At 37.7% G+C, this 20,112-nt stretch overlaps 1 protein-coding gene across 1 annotated transcript; it reads right to left on the reverse strand.

The window, feature by feature from the left end:
- Window positions 1-4,890: 4,890 nt before the first annotated feature.
- On the reverse strand, window positions 4,891-5,352 carry LOC131944275 (uncharacterized). Its single transcript, XM_059304829.1, has one exon. It carries the CDS (start codon window positions 5,350-5,352, stop codon window positions 4,891-4,893), a length of 462 nt encoding a protein of 153 aa, XP_059160812.1.
- Between the last annotated feature and the right edge of the window lie 14,760 nt (window positions 5,353-20,112).

Genomic DNA, 20,112 nt, shown 5'->3' on the forward strand with positions numbered 1-20,112 from the left:
TAGCCGAGTTCATACTAGTGTCGGTGAAGGTTGGTTTTGAACTCGGAACATGCATGTTTTGGAATCGGTAGGTGTAGAGTCCATACTAAGGTCGGTGAAGTTTTCACCGATGATGGTTTCAAAGTTAGTACAGGCATGTTTTGGAAGTGTTAGGGGCCGAGTTCATAGTAGTGTCGGTGAAGGTTGGTTTTGAACTCGGAACATGCATGTTTTGAAATTGTTGGTAACCGAGTTCATACTAGGGACGGGGGCGAGGGCGGCGGACAAAGTTGTCGATGTAGGTAGGGTGCAAGAGATATTCAACGAGGAGTGGTGTCTACAAGTTATGTATCCCAGTCTGTTGGAGTGGTTTCTAGGGGGTTGTAATATTAGTTGGATAAATATTTGTCTGTAGGATTGTCATACAGCCTTTGTCTCTTAAATGGAATAGGTATAGTGCAGGTAGTAGTAGTAGTACGGTCTGTTTATCTAACGGTTGGTATTGAGGTTAGTGTGATGACGCAAGGTTGGATGGGAGAAGGGGAACGGGGTTGCGGACAAAGGGAAGGGGAAGGGCGAATAGTGATAAAAATAACTCACCCAGCCCCTTAATCAATAAAAATTATTGATTTGTACTTTAGAGTGATTAGGTTGAATGATATGTATGCTAACGTCATATCATATTTAGATTTTACGTCATTATTTTGGTGAACTTTAAATGTAGACATTTTAAACGGTGTGTCATTTGACACGACGTACTATAACGTTGTTGTTTTTTAAAACTTGAAGTTTATAATCTTAAGCAAATTTACCACCACCTTACCACCACCTTACCACCACCTTACCACCTTACCACCACCTAAGGTGATCAAAAATTAAGATGACAATGTAAGATATAGAAAAAGAAAATACATTGAGTGGTAAAAATAAAAAAATTGTCATTAGACGTAATGTATTATGTATAAGTAAACTTTCTTAAAAATTAACGAAGTTCAAGTCAAAAAGAAGTTTGATGAAAACTGTAATACTAAAGCGAACATGGGAAGGTAATCTGCTGCAAGACTAAGATATATATTCGTCTTCCTTCTAGGTTCATTGTCTTTTTTGGTTGAGGTTAAACATCGCCCTGTTTTCAAATATCGCGATGTACGTCACGTTCTCTCCCGTGATTTTGATTCCAGTCATACCTCTTATACAGGATACCGAGTTACATAACTTTCAGGGACAAGTAACAAAAACAATAACACATTAAAAAATCACAAAAGACCATATATAATAAATTTTTATTGAATAAAAACAACCCCATCGGTCTACAGTCTAGGGGAGATGTCACATTGTGTCTACTTGTCTTTTAATATAAAAGTAAGAAAGTGAGTTTCTGTGTTGGGTGTAAGGAGATGTCTGTGAGAAGTCATCCTATGGGATATTCGTGTCGGTCGCTGATGTGTCGTCTGGTAATGTTTTGATGGTGTGTGGTATTTTATAGTGGTTCGTTAAATTATATTTTCTTGTAAATTCTTGCAAACATTCTCTACATGTATGTCTTCGTCGTCTGTGTGCCGTATCGTGATGTCGTTTCAAACAATGTTTGCAGGTGAATGCATGCTCACATATGTCACATGTATAACGTATCATGGGTAGGTCGTCTACAGGAAAAATAGTGGTGTGTGAATTAACGTTACTGTCGTTGTTAGTCTTTACGCGTTTGTTGTTTGGTAATCGCTTCCTCTACCTATTGTTTACAAGACTCTTACAAAGAAAAAATATCCCACCCCTCTACTTGAGACATAAAATACAAAAGTGTATTGTGCCTTGTCGTCACAGGAAACAAAAACGGTGGCGTCTAATGTTGTTAACCCTTGTCTTCCTAAATTATTTTTTAACTTGTTAAAGAAATTGAATGTTTAGTTAAGGATTCTGACGCGAGTTTTTTCACAAGGGACGCTACTCGTGGCTGTAAACAAGGCTGTTCTAATTTTAGAACAGTTGTCTTTCCTCTCGTTTCTCTATTAGGGAAGACATGTGGGGAAGACACGGGACACGTCTTTTAAAATGTAAACAAACGTGCACGAGGTGCACTTAAAATAAACCCCGCTGCGAAAATGACAACGGTATGGCGACACTTTTTTGGAAAACACGCTTTCATGTAAATAAAATAAGGATCGCTTTTGTTGTCACCATGATAATGAATACCTATAAGTTCTCTCCGCCTTTATCGACCTAGTATGAATTTCGCGCGCGCGCGCGTATGTGTGTGGTGGTCAGATCAAAAGAAAATCGAAACGGTCATAAAAAACTTAATTACTTTTCCAGACTTGTAAAAAACATGTCTACCCCGCATACCTCACGTACCAACGCACTAAGTCGCCCTGTCGCCCGTTAAAAAACACGAACCTACGGAGACTTCGTTTCGTCTCAAAACCTGATTTATCGGTGGTTGAAAGAAAATTCCAACCCTTAAATATATATATTTTGTTTTCGGTCACCCTCGCTATAAGCGAATAGTTACAACCAATGTCCTTAGTCGGCGTAATTACAGCACCAGCTGTTACGTGATGGCTTCTCACTATAGTAACCGAGCGGGGAAAAAATCAATTAACGTGGTAACAGGTGTTCCCACACTTAACGCGGAGACGCGCTTAATGGACCTCATTAAACACCGGACCGTACGGTGTTCGCGTCCGTGAACAACACATAAAATCGACGATGCGTAACAAAATTTAATTAGGTGTGATGGGCCAGCGGCTGCGATCAATACATTCCCATTAAAACGGGCAGCGGTGAGAAAACTTCGCGGGCGGGTCGATACGTAACAGATGTGATTAAATGAATGTTCTATGTTTGTAACGTTCGTTGTGGTGGAGAATTTAACCTGTTTTTTGTACACGGTCGTTGTAGGGGAGAATTTAAAACATACATACAACCAAATAAACAAACCAACAAATTAAACAACAAAGAAAAGAAATATATCAAATAAATAAATTAAACAAAGTAATTAAAATCAAATTACGTAACTAGTTAATAATAATTTAACTAATTATAAAATAAAATAAAATTAAAAATAAACAAAATAAAAATAATTAAAAAGTAAACAAATAATCAAATTACGTAACTCGTTAATAAAAATTACACAATATAAACAAAGTAATCAAATTAAATAACAAGTAAACAAACAAAATAAACAAACAAAATACAAAGTAATTAAAATCAATTAAAATTTAAAATTTATATTTAAAAATTTAAAAAATTAAAATCCAATTACGTAACTAGTCAATAAAAAATTACACAATATAAACAAAGTAATTAAATTGAATTCAAACTAATTATAAAATTAAATTAAAAATAAACAAAATAAAAATAATTTAAAAAGTAAACAAATAATCAAATTACGTAACTCGTTAATAAAAATTACACAATATAAACAAAGTAATTAAATTAAACAACAAGTAAACAAACAAATTAAACAAAATAAAAATACAATCAAAGTAATTAAATTACGTAACTAATTAAAAACTAATTAAAATTTAAAAATTAAATTCAAACTAATTAAAAAACGCATTAAAATTACGTAACTAGGTCAATGATTACGTCATATTGTCCCTGATTACGTCACAAGGTTACTGATTACGTCACAAGGTCACCGGTGGTGACCTACTGACCTACTCCCCCTCCTGCTCACCCACCCTAGGGTGGGTGAGTATTTTACTATATCTCATTGTCCATCCTGCTCACCCACCCTCACCCACCTGCTCACCCAGGTGGGTGAGTATTTTACTATATGTCATTGTCCATCCTGCTCCCCCACCCTCACCCACCTTCACCCAGGTGGGTGAGTATTTTACTATATGTCGGTGTACCTCCTGCTCCCCCAGGGAGTATTTTACTATATCCCGTTGTCCATCCGCATCACCCACTCCACCCAGGTGGGTGAGTATTTTACTATATCTCGTTGTCCATCCGCATCCGAGTATTTTCCTATATATCCTTTGCTCCTGCTCCTGCTCCTGCTCCTGCTCACCCAGCGCCTGCGCCTGCGCCTTCGCTCCAAAAGGGACCTAATATACTACTAATTACAATTCATTTCATTACTCACTTTCTGTAGATATATACATTTTCTTCATGCATCTCTACCGTTTCTTCCCCTCTCACCTCCGAACACACATCCCACCAAACCCTACTCTGGGCAGTTTTAAATGCCGCTCTCCGGAGATAAATATCCTTTAAAAAAAACCGGGTAGCCTATTTGTAAAAAGAATAGAGCTAAAAGTCACCAGAATTGTTGTGTAACGGGTACCCATGGCAAGTATTATATACTGTAGGCCTACATCCGTTGCTTGGAATAATTGAAATTTCCCAATTGGAATGCCAAAAATAGTGTCACCCCACTTCCCTGTACACATCTTGTACATCCCAACCAACCGCCGGAAGTTCTAATGTCCCCCCCCCCCCCCACCCATAATGTCCACGAATTATCCACTCAAAAGATTAAACGGGAATGCCGGCTTTCTCTTCTCTTGCCGGGCCCGCCCAAATAACCGGAGCCGGACCGTGCGGTGGGTTTATTGCCCAGTCGGGCCGTACAATGGCCGGTAATTGTTCCTACCCGTCCGCTGGCCATGGGTTCAGCCAGTGGCCGGGCCAACCACGTGATTCCCGGCTGTCTGACGGCCAGAAGCATCTCTCTAATAGGTTTTATTGCCCAGAATAGTTCCCGCGTCACCTGTCTGGGGGAGTTAGCTCCCCTCATAAAGCAAGGGTACCAGACGCGTGAGGCCTTAGACCCCTTTTTTGTGAGTGGGTTTGTCTGTGTGTCAGTCTGTCTGTGTGTGTGTGTGTAAAAGGGTGGGGGTTGGAAAATATTAGGTACCTTAGATAATGAAGCCTAATTACCAAGAGTCACCATTGTGTTGTTTATGAGCACGTGTCATTACCGTAAAGTTTATTAGTGACCACTCGAGGAAAAGTATATCCACTACTATCAGAAGACATAGTGCCACTATTGTCAAAAGACATTGTGCCACTATTGTCAAAAGACATTGTGCCACTATTGTCAAAAGACATTGTGCCACTATTGTCAAAAGACATTGTGCCACTACTATCAGAAGACATTGTGCCACTACTTTCAGAAGACATTGTGCCACTACTACCAAAAGACATTTTGCCACTACTACCAAAAGACATTGTGCCACTACTACCAAAAGACATTGTGCCACTACTATCGGAAGACATTGTGCCACTACTACCAAAAGACATTGTGCCACTACTATCAGAAGACATTGTGCCACTACTATCTGAAGACATTGTGCTACTACTATCTGAAGACATTGTGCCACTACTGCCAAAAGACATTGTGCCACTTCTGCCAAAAGACATTGTGCCATGCCCGATAAAGATGTTAGTGCATAATATTTATTTAAAAGATACTTAAGGGCATAAATGATGACATCACAGTGCCAGATACAGTACTATCATTTCGCAGTACTTTTTGTCTTCAGTACTTTCATCCGTGAATATTTTCCTTAGCAGTATAAATCAGAGGAATGCACTGTACGAATCTTCAAATTAGGTCATAAACTAACATTTTATTTTCTGTAAAAATCATTATAAACAAAAAATAAACAGGGAGTGATCTCCCCTAAACTTTCTCGAATATTCTTATATAACTTGGAATATAGACATGATTTTTAATTACTTAAATTTTTCAAAATAGAATAGAATCTCATAGAAAAAAAGAATTGTGCACCAAGCGAACGCCAAAACAAAATGTGCATAATAGTGCGCAATATTATTAGTACTTTATAAATTTACATGTGTTTTTTGAGAAATCGGAAATAACGTAAATTAGTACTTCCGGTCAACGGAAATTACTCAAAATATGACAGAAGGTAGAGAATTAGATCTTCTACTTACACGTGAAATTTCATTTATCTATCTGAAATAGTACTCAAGTTACAGGCTTTTGAGAAATTCAAAGTAGAAAAAGTACCACTTCCGGTTATTGGAAATCGCTCAAACGTTGATCAGGATCTACGATTTTGATAAAATACTTATATATGAAATTTTATCAACCTAGCTGTAACGGTACTCAAGTTATTGTGTTTACACACAGACAGATAGACACACAAACAGACAGACACACAGACATACGGACAAGATTGCAAAATTATGTTTTTTCCGTATCAGTGAGTCTCGATTTTTTTTTTTTGCACGATTACAAGACTTTCTCTATACTTCGTATATACGAGAAAGTAAAAAAGTAAATTACGGTTTTGTCGGCCCATTGGGTTCATGAAGTGGAGTTTGTCTGTTTCACTATGTACATCTACCTTTACCTGATTCGATTCAGATACTGACCAGATCTGGGTTGATTCAGAGTATCCGGCCTGAATCGATAATTCAAACTATAGACTGTATTCCATTGTGATTTATTAGGAAACAAATTTAGAAGTTGTAGTGAAATTAAACTGATAATAGTGTTTTAAGCTTTATTCAAATATCTAAAAAGTGTTTACGTTCTGTAAAAGTAATTTAAAAATACACTTCATCGTGAAATAAATAGAGGTGCATATGTATACACTTTCTATGTGTGCTTATGTAACATTTCTTGTTCAGTTTTCTTTTACTAATTAATAAATTGCATTTATTCATTCGGAGAGCCAAACTCGACTTAATAGCATGTAGTAAACATTCGGTTGTAGTAGGGGACGGGGAGGTGTGTGTGTGTGTGTGTGTGTGTGTGATACAAAAACCAACGTCTCATATTTCCTTTAACCGTTTAGTGTTTCAGGCTTTAATAAAGTACCCTACTCCCCCTATCCCCCTCACACCCCTACCCACCCTGTACGGCCACAACTGGTAGATCTGTTCACCCTATCCTGGCAGGTCACGTGATCTCGAGGACCTGGCTATTGTTAGCTCGACACCTTTCCTGGTGACGTTCACATTAGGGCTCGTACCTGGCCAGGTGTTTTACGTCTCAATCCAGGCCAGGTAAGCAATCATCAGTCGGCCGTCGGTCCTATCGGCCATCAGATCAATCTACAACGATACCCATTAACCACGCTTTAACACCCACACGCACACCACACGGCTCGCAGATTACCTCAAACATTTCGCACATCAATCTACCACGGTACCCATTAGGCACTCAGCACACCGGTCGCAAATTACCCCAAAACATTTCGCTTCAATGAAGTGAAAAAAAGTATGTAAGAAACAAAAAAAAACTTTTCAGAGATAAAAAGTATTGATATGAGAACAACAAAGAAATAAATAATTGATTTTAGAAACACGCCTATCAAAGAAAGAAACTAATTAGGTAAGAAACAACACTACCAAAGTGAGAATTGCTGTAAGAAACAAACCTCCTAATATCTCGCCTACTTCCTTGGATATCAGATAAGATATTTACCCCCCCCCCCCCACCCCCACCCCACGAACTTGAGTAACACCAAATATACTTTTGAAAGTAACTCACCGAGTTTGATATAATGCTCTTGATCATTTTTGTCGATGTGTTTTGAGTGAGTTAATTTTGACTTTTAGAGTGACAGTAAAACATAAATAAAATGAACATCAACAAATAAAAGGCTGAAATAAAATCAGAAATTTTATATTGTATAAAGAATTGTGATAGAATTGCCCACACATAGAGCTTGAAAATATAGTTTTGCTACTAATAATATATTTCTATTCATTTACATCAACTCAAAATTTTGCCCCAATGTTTCACTTTGGAAAAAAGGACAACTTTGATCTATCTATATATATAATTCTCTTCTGGGAGCCGCTAGAAAACAAGCTGCAAACGCATTATCACTGATAATGTAAATATACAGGACATAAGTAGGTCACTTTGATAAAATTTATAATTGTATTTTAAAAAATTAATCAGATACGTTTTGATTACAAATTGCTAAAAAGTGGGGTTTCCAGAAAATCGACCACATATTTTCTGTACAGCCAATCACTGTTGGTCTTACGAAAGAGAAACTTCAGGTTATAATTTAGGGCTCAATGAAAATACATAGAGATGTAGCCTTGAACACAATTACTTTCAAGTTCTCTGCTTTCCAACTTTTGCTAATTGATTCTTAAAATAATAAATTTCTGAAATTTTGAAGCTCTTACTTTTTTTTACGGCGGATCTAAAGGCCAATTCTAAATCCAAAAACACGATTTGTACGCATGTCAACAATAATGATTTGACTCGTCAAAGTCGTTTATGTGCCTTGACAAACTTCACGGTGACAATAATAAGGTGACCCCATGATTTTCAGTCATAAATATCTGACACACACCACCCAGTTAGCCTCGACTTATACCTACATACATAATTGGGGAGGGGCGGGGGTCGCTGTGTGCGATTAGCACAAATAATGGCGAAATTGAGAGGAATGCAGTGGGGCCCTCTAGATCAGGGGTCGGCAACCTGCGGCTCGCGAGCCGCATGCGGCTCTTTTGACATCAAGATGCGGCTCTCCAGATCCTTAAATAAATACTAATAATCTTAATAAAAAATAAAAAATTTGAAATAAAAAAAATGTTAGTGGCTCTTTAAAACCAGGGAAATTTTGAAAATTGTAACTTTTGGCTCTTCCGCTTCAAAAGTTTGCCGACCCCTACTCTAGATGTCTTAAAATATGTAGGTTCTATAGAAAAATGACACAGTCAGTCACATTCACTGAGCAAATCGAAATTATACGTGAACAATGGTTGAGGAAATTTCTAAAATATTAAATAAAAATAATTTAATACTTTTAATAGCTTTTTTATACTAATTAAACATCAGAAATACACAAATTACTTATTGTTTTTATAAAACTATCAATTATTTATATAACATATATTTAAAAAAATAAGACAATTTACCATTTTTTAATTGTTTTTATTCTTTACTACTGAGAAGCTTTGTATTTTTACTTCTGGGAACTAAATTGTAGGTTGTATCCCTTGTTTATTTGAAAGTGTCACTGGGAAGTAACTAATACTATAATGATTTAATATAAATTAACTCGAAGTTTTTTTAGCGCAATTTCCATTCTGGAGAATTGCGTTTATTAACATGTCATTTCTGGATGTATGAATGAATGGATGGATGGATGGATGGATGGATGTGTGTCCGCAGCTTTAAGTCGTATCTCCTCCTCAACGAAGCAATATCGATGACTAGTTCCAAAAGCAATTATGTTAAGCAAGTTACGAGGATGAACATAGGCTATAAAAATTACGGGTTTCTTTCATGGATTTCCCGGAAAAGCCAAAAAACCTCGAAAAAAAGCAGTTTTTGGCCCATATCTCGGCAACCAGACCACTTAGCGACTTGAAACATGTACCAATCGATTCCTGCCATAATTTAGAACAATATTGCCGAAGAAAGTTTTCAAAAATATCCTTTCGTTCGGTCACAAAAAATGTTTTGAATTAATTACAATTTGGACCGAATTAGTAAGCATATTTATCCAACCACACCACACGCGTCATCACGTTCAATAGCTGCGCCATCACGTTCAATGGCTGCGTCATCACATTCAGTAGGCGCGCAATGGTTTTTAGTCATGTAACTCTATTGTAAATAAAACATGTAAAATACTGAAAAAAAAATTAATAAAAAACGTTTTAATAACTAACCAATGGTTTTACTAACCCTGCTCTTGATTTACGCTACGACAGAGCTATTTTTAGATAACATAAGGAAATTGCGCTTAAATGTCACTAGACTTTTTAATTAACTTGTTTTTAACTTTGCAACATGCCTGAACTAATTGAACAATCATGAAGACAATGAAGTGGATAATCGAATATACCTATATATATATAACTATATATATATATATATATATATATATATATATATATATATATATATATATATATATATATATATATATATATATATATATATATATGTAGTATATCATCATCATCATTCGTTTGTGGCCCCTGGGGAGCAAAGGGCTGCAACCACACATTATATAGTATATAGTATATAGTATATACATATATATTTATTGATTTTTATAAATTTATAGAGATTCCGTTGATATCAGTCCTGGCCTCACTAATCAGACGTGCCTTGCTGTTTGTCTAATGCTACTGGAGTGTCTTTGTGTTTTGTTCCAAAAGAGACATTTTTAGTTTTTTTTTTTTTTAAATAAAATCATTTTGATTAAACAGAAGAAAGCCTGGAGTACTAAAGAAATATGTGTGTGCGTGTGAGTCTGTATTTATATAATATACATTTTAAGCCATAATCACACATCTTCACGAATTGGTGACCCGACACCTTCAGGTGCGTCACTTCCACGTCTACACACCTACATACATACAAATACATACACAAAAGGGCGGGCGTCAACGGGTACGTTCATTGCAAGTAAGAAGCGAATCTCAAGCCTGTATTTCTGACCACATTATGTTTCCAGTGGGCCATGACGGCGGTCTTTGAAGTACTGGCCCCCTAATCTTTGGGCCATGAGCCGACCATCTGGTGACTCCGTGTACGTACTCAGCGGCCCTAGGTCGCCGAGAGCCAACTTTCAATCGTATCTGGCTCATCTCTTGCATAAAATTACACGCGCGCATGCGCACAAGTGGATACCGAATACGGGGCGGATAACTCTTCTAGAAAGCTTGGTGTTACCCCCCCCCCCCTACAAGATTATCTTATCCGCGGGATATTAAGCCCCTTTCGTGTGCTAAGGGACATTGCGTGTCGATTCTTGCGAGAAATAATTTTATGCTGCACTTAAAAGACAATAAACGTATAACATTACAATCGGAGGACTATCACTACCAAAGGGGGAACACCCAATACATTGGCTAACGCCTAAGCCGTTGGCCAAAAGTAAATGCGTTGGCCAACAACACCCAATTTATCGGCCAACACCCTTATTTAATGTTTGGAAATTATAAACTACACAACACGATTTTTCCATAACCCCGGCTCGGATTAATCTCGAATTATCAGTTTTTTTTTTTATTTTTATAAAATATAGTTGATTCACGATATAGGCCCGATTAACGGCATTCCTGTTCTACAGGATTAAGTCATAGTTTCGGAGGATTAAGTCATATTCCTGACAGCGAAAAAGTCACTGGTGTGAAGATGTGAAGATTTCGGTCGTTTAATTACCTGTGCAGGAAAACGGTGGGTCCAGTAACACAATTTATTTCATTTTGATTAACATGGTTTCGGAATCCGTTTGTCAGTCTACGCATGCGCTGTTGATCGCGTTATTCTCGAGCCTGCGCGTTGCGCAGTCTGACGGGGAAGGAATAATTTTTTTTTGTAATGATAAATGTATAGTGTACGATAAAACCTCGGGTCTTGCCGGTAATACATCAGTAAACAGTCACAAAACTAAATAAAAAACAACAACAAAAAACCCCAACAACAAACAAACAAAACAAATGAATACAAGGTGTACTTGTAAGCCAAAAAAAGTCCACAACTCAAGCCGACGAAAAGAGAAATAAATTTTTGTTAGAAAACATATTATCAGCGAAATCCGAAACCGACGATAACCGAAGCGAAATTAAGTTTAACCAGAATCTGTATCTTATAGTATCTACACGATTTTGATGAGATGGTTATGCTATGTTTATCCGCCTTGATCTCATGAGTTCGTTAGGTAAAACAATAGAAAGTTAGCCTCTTCTTGGAAACTTAACGCGTTCTTTGTGTGAATATATCTAGAATCTAGATCATTGTATTCGCATTTACATAGGTAATCTATTTTTCGGTTCGTTGTATGTTTTTGAAATATTAGTGCTCTTTTGAGTGGGATGTTGGTGGGAAGTTGGTGGGATGTTGGTGGTCAAGTGGTGGTCAGTTGGTTGTCATTGGTTGTCAGTTCATGGTCTGTTGGATGTCAGTAAAATCACAACAATGAAACATAATAGGCGTTAAATGAATGAAGAGACCAAGCAACTATTTATTAGCCGTCTGGTCAGTTGGACAGTTAGCTGGTCAGTTGGATAGTCAGCTGGTCAGTTGGACAGTTAGCTGGTCAGTTGGATAGTCAGCTGGGCTGTTGGTCTGCTGGACAGTTGGTCAGCTGATCAGCTGGTCAATTAGACAGTTAGCTGGTCAGTTGGACAGTTAGCTGGTCAGTTGGACAGTTAGCTGGTCAGTTGGACAGTTAGCTGGTCAGTTGGACAGTTAGCTGGTCAGTTGGACAGTTAGCTGGTCAGTTGGACAGTTAGCTGGTCAGTTGGACAGTTAGCTGGTCAGTTGGAGAGTCAGCTGGTCAGTTGGACAATTAGCTGGTCAGTTGGAGAGTCAGCTCGTCAGTTGGACAATTAGCTGGTCAGTTGGAGAGTCAGCTGGTCAGTTGGACAATTAGCTGGTCAGTTGGAGAGTCAGCTCGTCAGTTGGACAATTAGCTGGTCAAATGGAGAGTCAGTTGGACAGTTAGTTGGTCTGCTGGCGAGTCAGCTGGTCAGTTGGACAGTTAGCTAGTCAGGCCCAGCCCATGAAACAGTTTTCTTGACAGGTGAGGTACATCAATGGAGCGAGAAATAAATGGACCGGCACGAACAGTTGAGGCAGATGTATGCTGGGAGGTCTGGGGCGAAAGTAGGGGTTAATGGATAATTAGTTTATGAGTGTGATTCGAACCAGGGTTAAGTTTGGTAGGACTGAGTCTCAGGACTCTTGGCTTATGTTGTGGCCTACTGTAAGAGGTCGATGGATAGTTTAAGAGCGGGATTCTAATCAGGCCTAAGTTTGTAGGGCTGGGTCTGTGAAGATGGTATCTTTAACATGATATCGTTAAGATGGTGACGTTAAAATATTGTTATCATGATATCCTTAACATGGTAATCTCACAATGGTATCGTTAAGATGATATCGTTAAGACGGTGGCGTTAAAGTGGTATCGTTAAGATGATAGCGTTAAAATATTGTTATAATGGTATCCTTAACACGGTAATGTCACGATGGTATCGTCAAGATGGTATCGTTAATATAGTATCGTTAAGACGATATAATTAAAATGATTTTGCTTTGATCGTATCGTTACCATGGTATCCTTATATGTCATTGGATAATGGTCTCTTAAAGGAGGTATCTTTAAATTGGTAGCGTTAAAACAGTATAGTTAAATGATATCGTTAAGATTGTATCGTTAAGAAGGTATCGTTAAAATGGTATAGTTAAGATGGTATTGTTAGAATGATACCATTAAAAGAGTAGTTTTAAGACAATAATGCCACGATGGTATTGTTAAGATGGTATCGTTAGGATGGTATTGTCTAGATTGTACCATTAAAATAGTATCGTTAAAATAGTATCGGTAAGATGGTATTGTTAAAATGATACCGTTTAAAGAGTATTTTTAAGTTACTAATGCTAAGATGGTATCGTTAAGACGGTATCGTTAAGACGGTATCGCTAAGACGGTATCGTTAAGATGGTATTGTTAAGACGGTATCGTTAAGATAGTATCGTTAAAATGGTATCGTAAAATCCGTGACGTGACACCCGCGTCACGGACATGAATCGTTCTGGAAATCTGAACCCGGCGGTTAAGTCCGGCTCCACGGTAGCCGTATCACCTGTCAGCCGGAAACTAACTTTAATGTCCGGCTTTTGGCCGGTCGAATAACAAAAGTGCCGGAATGTTGAACCAAGTTAAGCCCCCTTTTTTTTAGTTTGTATAGCGGCAGCGGAATCAATATAAAAAGTCATGTTAAGTACATGCCTATACAGGCCCACTGTGGACCACCATCGGCCCGCCAGCGTGTGTTTTACAGGTGTCAGCCCACCCATGGCCCGCAGATAGAAGGTGACACTTTTACGCCTGTGGGTGGGGATCATGGATCATTGTACTCAATACACGTTTTGGACCTGGGGGACACACATCAAATCAATAAAACATGGTGGCATCAATCTGATGTACCACCCCCACCCCTCCCCACCAACAGTGCACACAATACACAGGAATAAAACAGTCAGTGGTAGAGAATACAAACATGGCGGATTAAACGATAGCATCGAGATTTTAGCTGGCTTAGGGGGTTTAAGATCCACACGTCTGAGAGTGGTTTGTGGGGGAAATGTTTGGGGGTGGGGGGATATTTGTGGGGGGGGGAATTTAGTTAGAGAATATGTTGTTGTAAATATTTGTGTGTGGGCGGGGTATTTTGTGGGGAATATTTTGTTGGGGAGTATTTTGTTGGGGAATATTTGGTTGGGGAATATTTTGTTGATGAATATTTGTGCGAGGAAATAGTTTGTGAAGGAAATATTTGTGTGCGGAATATTTTGTCGTAAATATGTGTGGGGAAATATTTTATAGGGAAATACTTTATGAGGGAATAATTTGTGGGAAATATTTTGTTACAGAATATTTGGGAGGAAATATTTTGTTGCGTAATTTTTTGATGTTGAATATATTATAAAAGGCTATTTCGACTCCAAACATTTTGTTAGAAATTTTTGTGGGTAATTATTTTGTTGAGATTTTCTTGCGACGCAATTATTTGTCCTGGCACCCTTTAAACACACGAATTATTGGTTGCTCCAAAATTATTTCTGGCCTTACGCCTTTGTGTCAATTGGAGCTCAGGCTTAGGTTAAGCTTGCGTTTACTGTTTAGCTCAGCAGTGTCTCTAAGCTCACCAATGAGCTCCAGAAGATGTTAGATTGTGAGATACCACCATCAGCAGGGTAAGACTCGTTTTTCTCATCCCGTGTTGCTTTCAGAAACTTTTTCCTCCAGGGGAGTGGGGCGGGGGAGTGGGTCGGGGGTGGACACTGGTAAAGGTATATATTGCTATACACATAGATATTTTTTCTTTTTCGTTTGAAAGATGACAGTGGACGTGCTCCGGTGGGACAGTCCCTCCCTCCCCCCCCCCCCCCCCCCCCATCGAAGAAATGCCTGAAAAAACTCTTCTATCATAGTTTTACTTTCGAAAACGAATCTTTATATACAGCTTACGAGAATCCTTTCTGACTCAATTTAATGAATACATCTCACAATAATCCCCTTTACAAGTATCCTTTCTGACCAATTGACATCAGTGTTTATAGTTTTCGTGTTTTATTTTAACACGTTTTTAAAACGTTTTTCTTAACTCAGCTTCGCGTTTGTTTGTTTGTTTGGATGTTTGTTGTTAAAATTGACATCGAAAATTAGCCCACTTCTGATTGCTCTAGAGACCTGAAATTTGGCATGCATGCTACTTTCGCCTAACAATTTCAGATGCAATCATAAAAACTAGCAATTAGTGACCGTAATTAGCTTAATTTAATTACGCCCCAAGGACCATAAAATTGAGGACATGATTTCTAAAGATACCGACAAGACTTGAGGCCTATTGACACAGTTACTTCGGCCCCAATCGATGTGAGCGCGCTGGCCGTGATCGTATAGTGGTTAGTACTTCGCGTTGTGGCCGCGACAACCCAGGTTCGAATCCTGGTCGCTCAAGATTTTTAGTCCGTGTATTTATAAACACTTTTTTAAAAACCACGTTTTTCATGTGTAGCAACGGACTAAAAAGGAGAACGGACACGGTAACACATTGTTAACGGTGACACGGTTGGTACGCTGGGCATGCTAAAATACACATAAACACGTTTTTCCTTAACTCAGCTTCGCGTTTATTTGTTTGTTTATGGGAGATTTGATCACGTGATTCGTGAGTAGATCTCCACGCCAGCAACGTAAATTACACCCTTTCTCTGTTTAAAGCGTATCGGTCGCTCAAGATTTTTTTAGTCCGTGTATTTATAAACACTTAGTAAAGTCATACTTAATCAAGTCATTAGATAAAGTAGAAAATAAACTATATAAAAAACTTTTTTAAAAACCACGTTTTTCATGTGTAGCAACGGACTAAAAAGGAGAAAATAAAATACTTAAAAAAAACTTTAAAAAAAACCACGTTTTTCTTGTGGACTAAAAAGTAGAAAATAACTATTTACATACATTTGATGACAAAAACGTGGGTCGGGCAGATGGGTCGGGAAATTTGATGGTGAACGTACCCACGTTTTTGTCATCAAATGTATGTAAATAGTTATTTTCTACTTTTTAGTCCACAAGAAAAACGTGGTTTTTTAAAAAAGTTTTTTTTAAGTATTTTTTATTAATTCAGCTCAAACCTCAAATCTTTTGTTTGGGTGATTGTCGTAACATCCGCGTTGAGCCAGGAGTTGGCTCCGGCCCGCCGTAACATCCGCCTTGAGCCACAACTTGGCTCCGGCCCACTCCGAGTCACGCAGAAACCAATTTATTGTTGTGTGTGTTTCACGTGAACGTGACGAGAGATTACGATCACGTTGGCCATATTGAGATCACCGCGCGTCCGCGCACCAGTAACTCAAGACTAAGTGTAAGAAAGCGAAACGCTCAAATCTTCCCCGGCGATCTCAGCGCCCTGCCACATATGTTCCCCGCTAGATGACGCTCGGGGTAAGCTAAGGAACTTTCGGGAACCGGGATACTCAACTGTTTGGCACACTCAGAAATTACATTTGTCCGTCCCTGTAAAACAATCAAAGCTTTAAGTTTTTAAAACGTGATCTCCATGAGTAGTATTTTTAAAGCATCAAAGGTCAGTTGGCAATAGGGGTTGGTCAGCCAATTTTATATCTAGTTTTTCTTTCGCGGTTTGGTCATGTGATTTTCTTGGTGGTCAGTTGTGGTCTGTTGTCGGTTATCTAAAGTGCGTACCGAGTTTATCTTTTTAGTTGTTTTTTTCTTAATTGTATTATTTCAGTAACATGGTGCTTGAAACACAACACAATATATACCGGAATACGTTTCGGAATGTACTAAAGCCCAAGAAACAAAATAAAAAATCTCAGTCTTTGAAGGAATAAAATTTCAGAATAACAATAGATGTATGCCTTTGGATGAATGACAGATGGTGATAACATAAAATGTCAGCTTTTGGATAAATGACATTTGACCCTAACAAAAGATGTCTACATTTGAAGGAATGACATATAAAAATTGAGCTTAAGCATTTTTGCAATCAGAATCTACTTTTAAGAATCGATAGTTTAATCGCCGATGCGGAGTATTTACTATTTATTTAAGCTTGCTTTTGTATTCTATTTTATTCCCCTCAACCCTCCCCCAACTTCACCATCTCACTGTCATTAGAGGGGATGGGATAACTAAGCAATTCTATTTGAAATGTGTTAAAAAACACCCGTCTCTAGATGTGGCAGATAAGGTGTAGAGGGAAACGCCTAGCAGTTTTAGAACATCCAGTTTGCGATTATATATATATATATATATATATATATATATATATATATATATATATATATATATATATATATATATATATATATATATATATATATATATATATATATATATATATATATATATATATATATATTTATGTATATATATGTGTGTATATATATATATATATATATATATATATATATATATATATATATATATATATATATATATATATATATATATATATATATATATATGTATATATATATATATATATATATATATATATATATATATATATATATATATATATATATATATGTATATATATATATATATATATGTATATATATGTATATATATATATATGTATATATATATATATATATATATTGCTTTTAAACGCGAAGCTGTTTACTACATGGATTTCATACTTTTTTGCTGGTTAACCAAGGAAAGTTAAAAACAAAATGTCATGCTTATTGCGTCGAGTAAAAAACATCGATCCCGCTGTCGTTGAGTGTTCGGGTCTAGGGAGATTAAAGAAGATTCCGTGTTCGGAGATGACAACCTACTTCAGACAAAACAGTTCTCGGGAAATGAATCCGAAATTGTTTTTTTTTTTTTTAACTTGCTGATGATTCGAGCAGTTGGCGGGTGTACAGGTAGCACGGAGCAGACGATCTTGTGAGCGGTATGACGTCCTGAGCGGAGTTTGACGTCCTGCGCAGGATTGGTTGTCATTCGCGGTAATTTTCTGCCGGCCGGGAACAAGGGCGTAAACTAATGTTTGGGTGTCAGATGTACCGGATGGTACAAGGGGAGATGACGCTGAAGTTAGAGTTTGAGAAAAGAAAGGTTTTGGGTCTTATTTAAAAAGTCGGCTGGGTTGTAGGCTGTGGGAAGTTTTTTTTTTTTTTTTTTTTTTTTTTTTTTACGCTCGTGCGGCTAGGTCTATTAGGATTAAGGTCCAGTTTAGAGTCTGTATTAGTGTAAGACTTGGGCTAGGGTTAGAATAGCAAATATAGAAAATAGAAAAATAATAGCTTTCAATGTGTTCAACTGAGCATTTAATAACTTAGTAGTGCGAACACTATTCTTTAAAGTTAATCAAAATAGTCGACATAAGTATTGGATTGACATTTTGATAAGACAAACACATACAGAACTAAACAGTGATACTATTATTCAATCTTTCACCGTTTACTTGTGTTTTTTTAAACTAGCTTCTTATAAAAGAAAGTATGTCGGGTACCTATTAGAGCTGACTGGACTCAATTATATTGTTGGGATTTTTGAATAAATTGAACATGAGTTCGTTTTATAACATCACGCTGGTAGCTTTAAATTACCAATAATATTTGGGTAAGTAATAAAGACAGTGAGGTTAATCTGACGCATTAGAATTAGAATATTTAGAATCCCAGTAGGTATTGGCCTATTAAGAAAACACTTTGTGAATCAAATTAAAAAAAATGCAATTAGCGACTATTTGTACATAAACATTATACTATTCCAGACATTTGAATAATTTTTTTTCTCCATATGTTCTAAGGATCCCTTCATTGGGAAACCTACTTTGCTGTAGTATAATCAAAACAATTTAATATCATTAATAGTCCCAGACCATAGTTATATTACAGTCCAACTAAACTTGTTCCCGGCATGAACGGAAAGAAAAATCTCACCATATCCATCACGCAGCTAACGGTGGAAAATTGCTTCGGAGTCCCAGAATATCGTGCGTGTTGTGAGCGGAGCAGTCGTGAGACCGGAAGGGGAAGTTGAAGATGAGCAGATCTCCGCTTTCATGTGTGTGACAGGGCTACAAATGCGGGGTCCCGTCCGTCTGACAAGAAATCTTGCTGTACAGCACGTTTGAAACGGTAGACGCTAGACGGAGTCTGGGATAAGTTTTTCGCTCGTGGGAGTAGAACTAGGCGTCGGAGGCACGTCTGCGCTTCGTGTAAGAAGCAGCGAAAAGTAAAAACAAAATCAGGATTTTAATAGATCGATTCCGTAGATGGCGTGGTCGGGCGTTAGAGCGTGTGATTGCTAACTACAAACTCCCGAGTTCGGACCCCCAAGCAGATGAGGTTCGATAGCTGGGACAGCAACCCATGTAGGAAAAGACAACTCCAAAATAAAACAACTGCTGATTTGCAGATTATTCTTGGGTGGACAGATGCTATGGCAGCAACTCCAAAAACAAAAGCAGGCAGAAGTTGGAGTGAACGGATTAATGCTGCACAATGGAAATGTGCAATCAGTGTTTCTTCAAGGCATCTCTTGGGGGGGGGGGGGGGGGGAGGGGGCTTGGAGAAAGTCTACCGCCCCCTCGAATGAAATGGAAATTTAAATAGAAAATATATACTGTTACCAGTGTCCGCCCCACCTGAAAATTTTGTCCACCCCCCCCCCCCCCCGAAAATATCAAGTGTCCCTCGGAGAAAAAAGTCTGGAAGAAACACTATATGCAACATATAGTAGCAATACGCGCAACATAGTAATAATGCGCTATGTTATAGAACTGTATTGTAATGGAGTAGTAACAGTTACCCTTTATGACTCGACGGTCGTTATGGTATACTGAGTTCGTCTCATTCTGCGATCTCGGCATGTGAAGAGATAATGTGGTCAGTTTAAAGCCCACTGTTTTTACTTTCCACACATTACGTACTGCGAAGTAGTCTGAAGTAAGCATTTTGCTGACCGCATGATTATATCATAGGCTGTACGTAGCATGTGAACTCTACTTCATCTGCCCATCGAATTGATCGATACGTCAAAAATGTGTTCTTTACTTACACCTTATTTTAAATGGGGTTTGAAAAAAATATAAAAATAAAAACAAATACAATCTATTTCCGTTGGGCTATGGTTTCACGGCTCCGAACATGTTAAACAGTCAACAGCA

Source organism: Physella acuta, unplaced genomic scaffold, assembly GCF_028476545.2.
Source record: "Physella acuta isolate Inbredline_101_S28 unplaced genomic scaffold, ASM2847654v3 ptg000487l, whole genome shotgun sequence".
Taxonomy (NCBI): Eukaryota; Metazoa; Mollusca; class Gastropoda; family Physidae; genus Physella; species Physella acuta.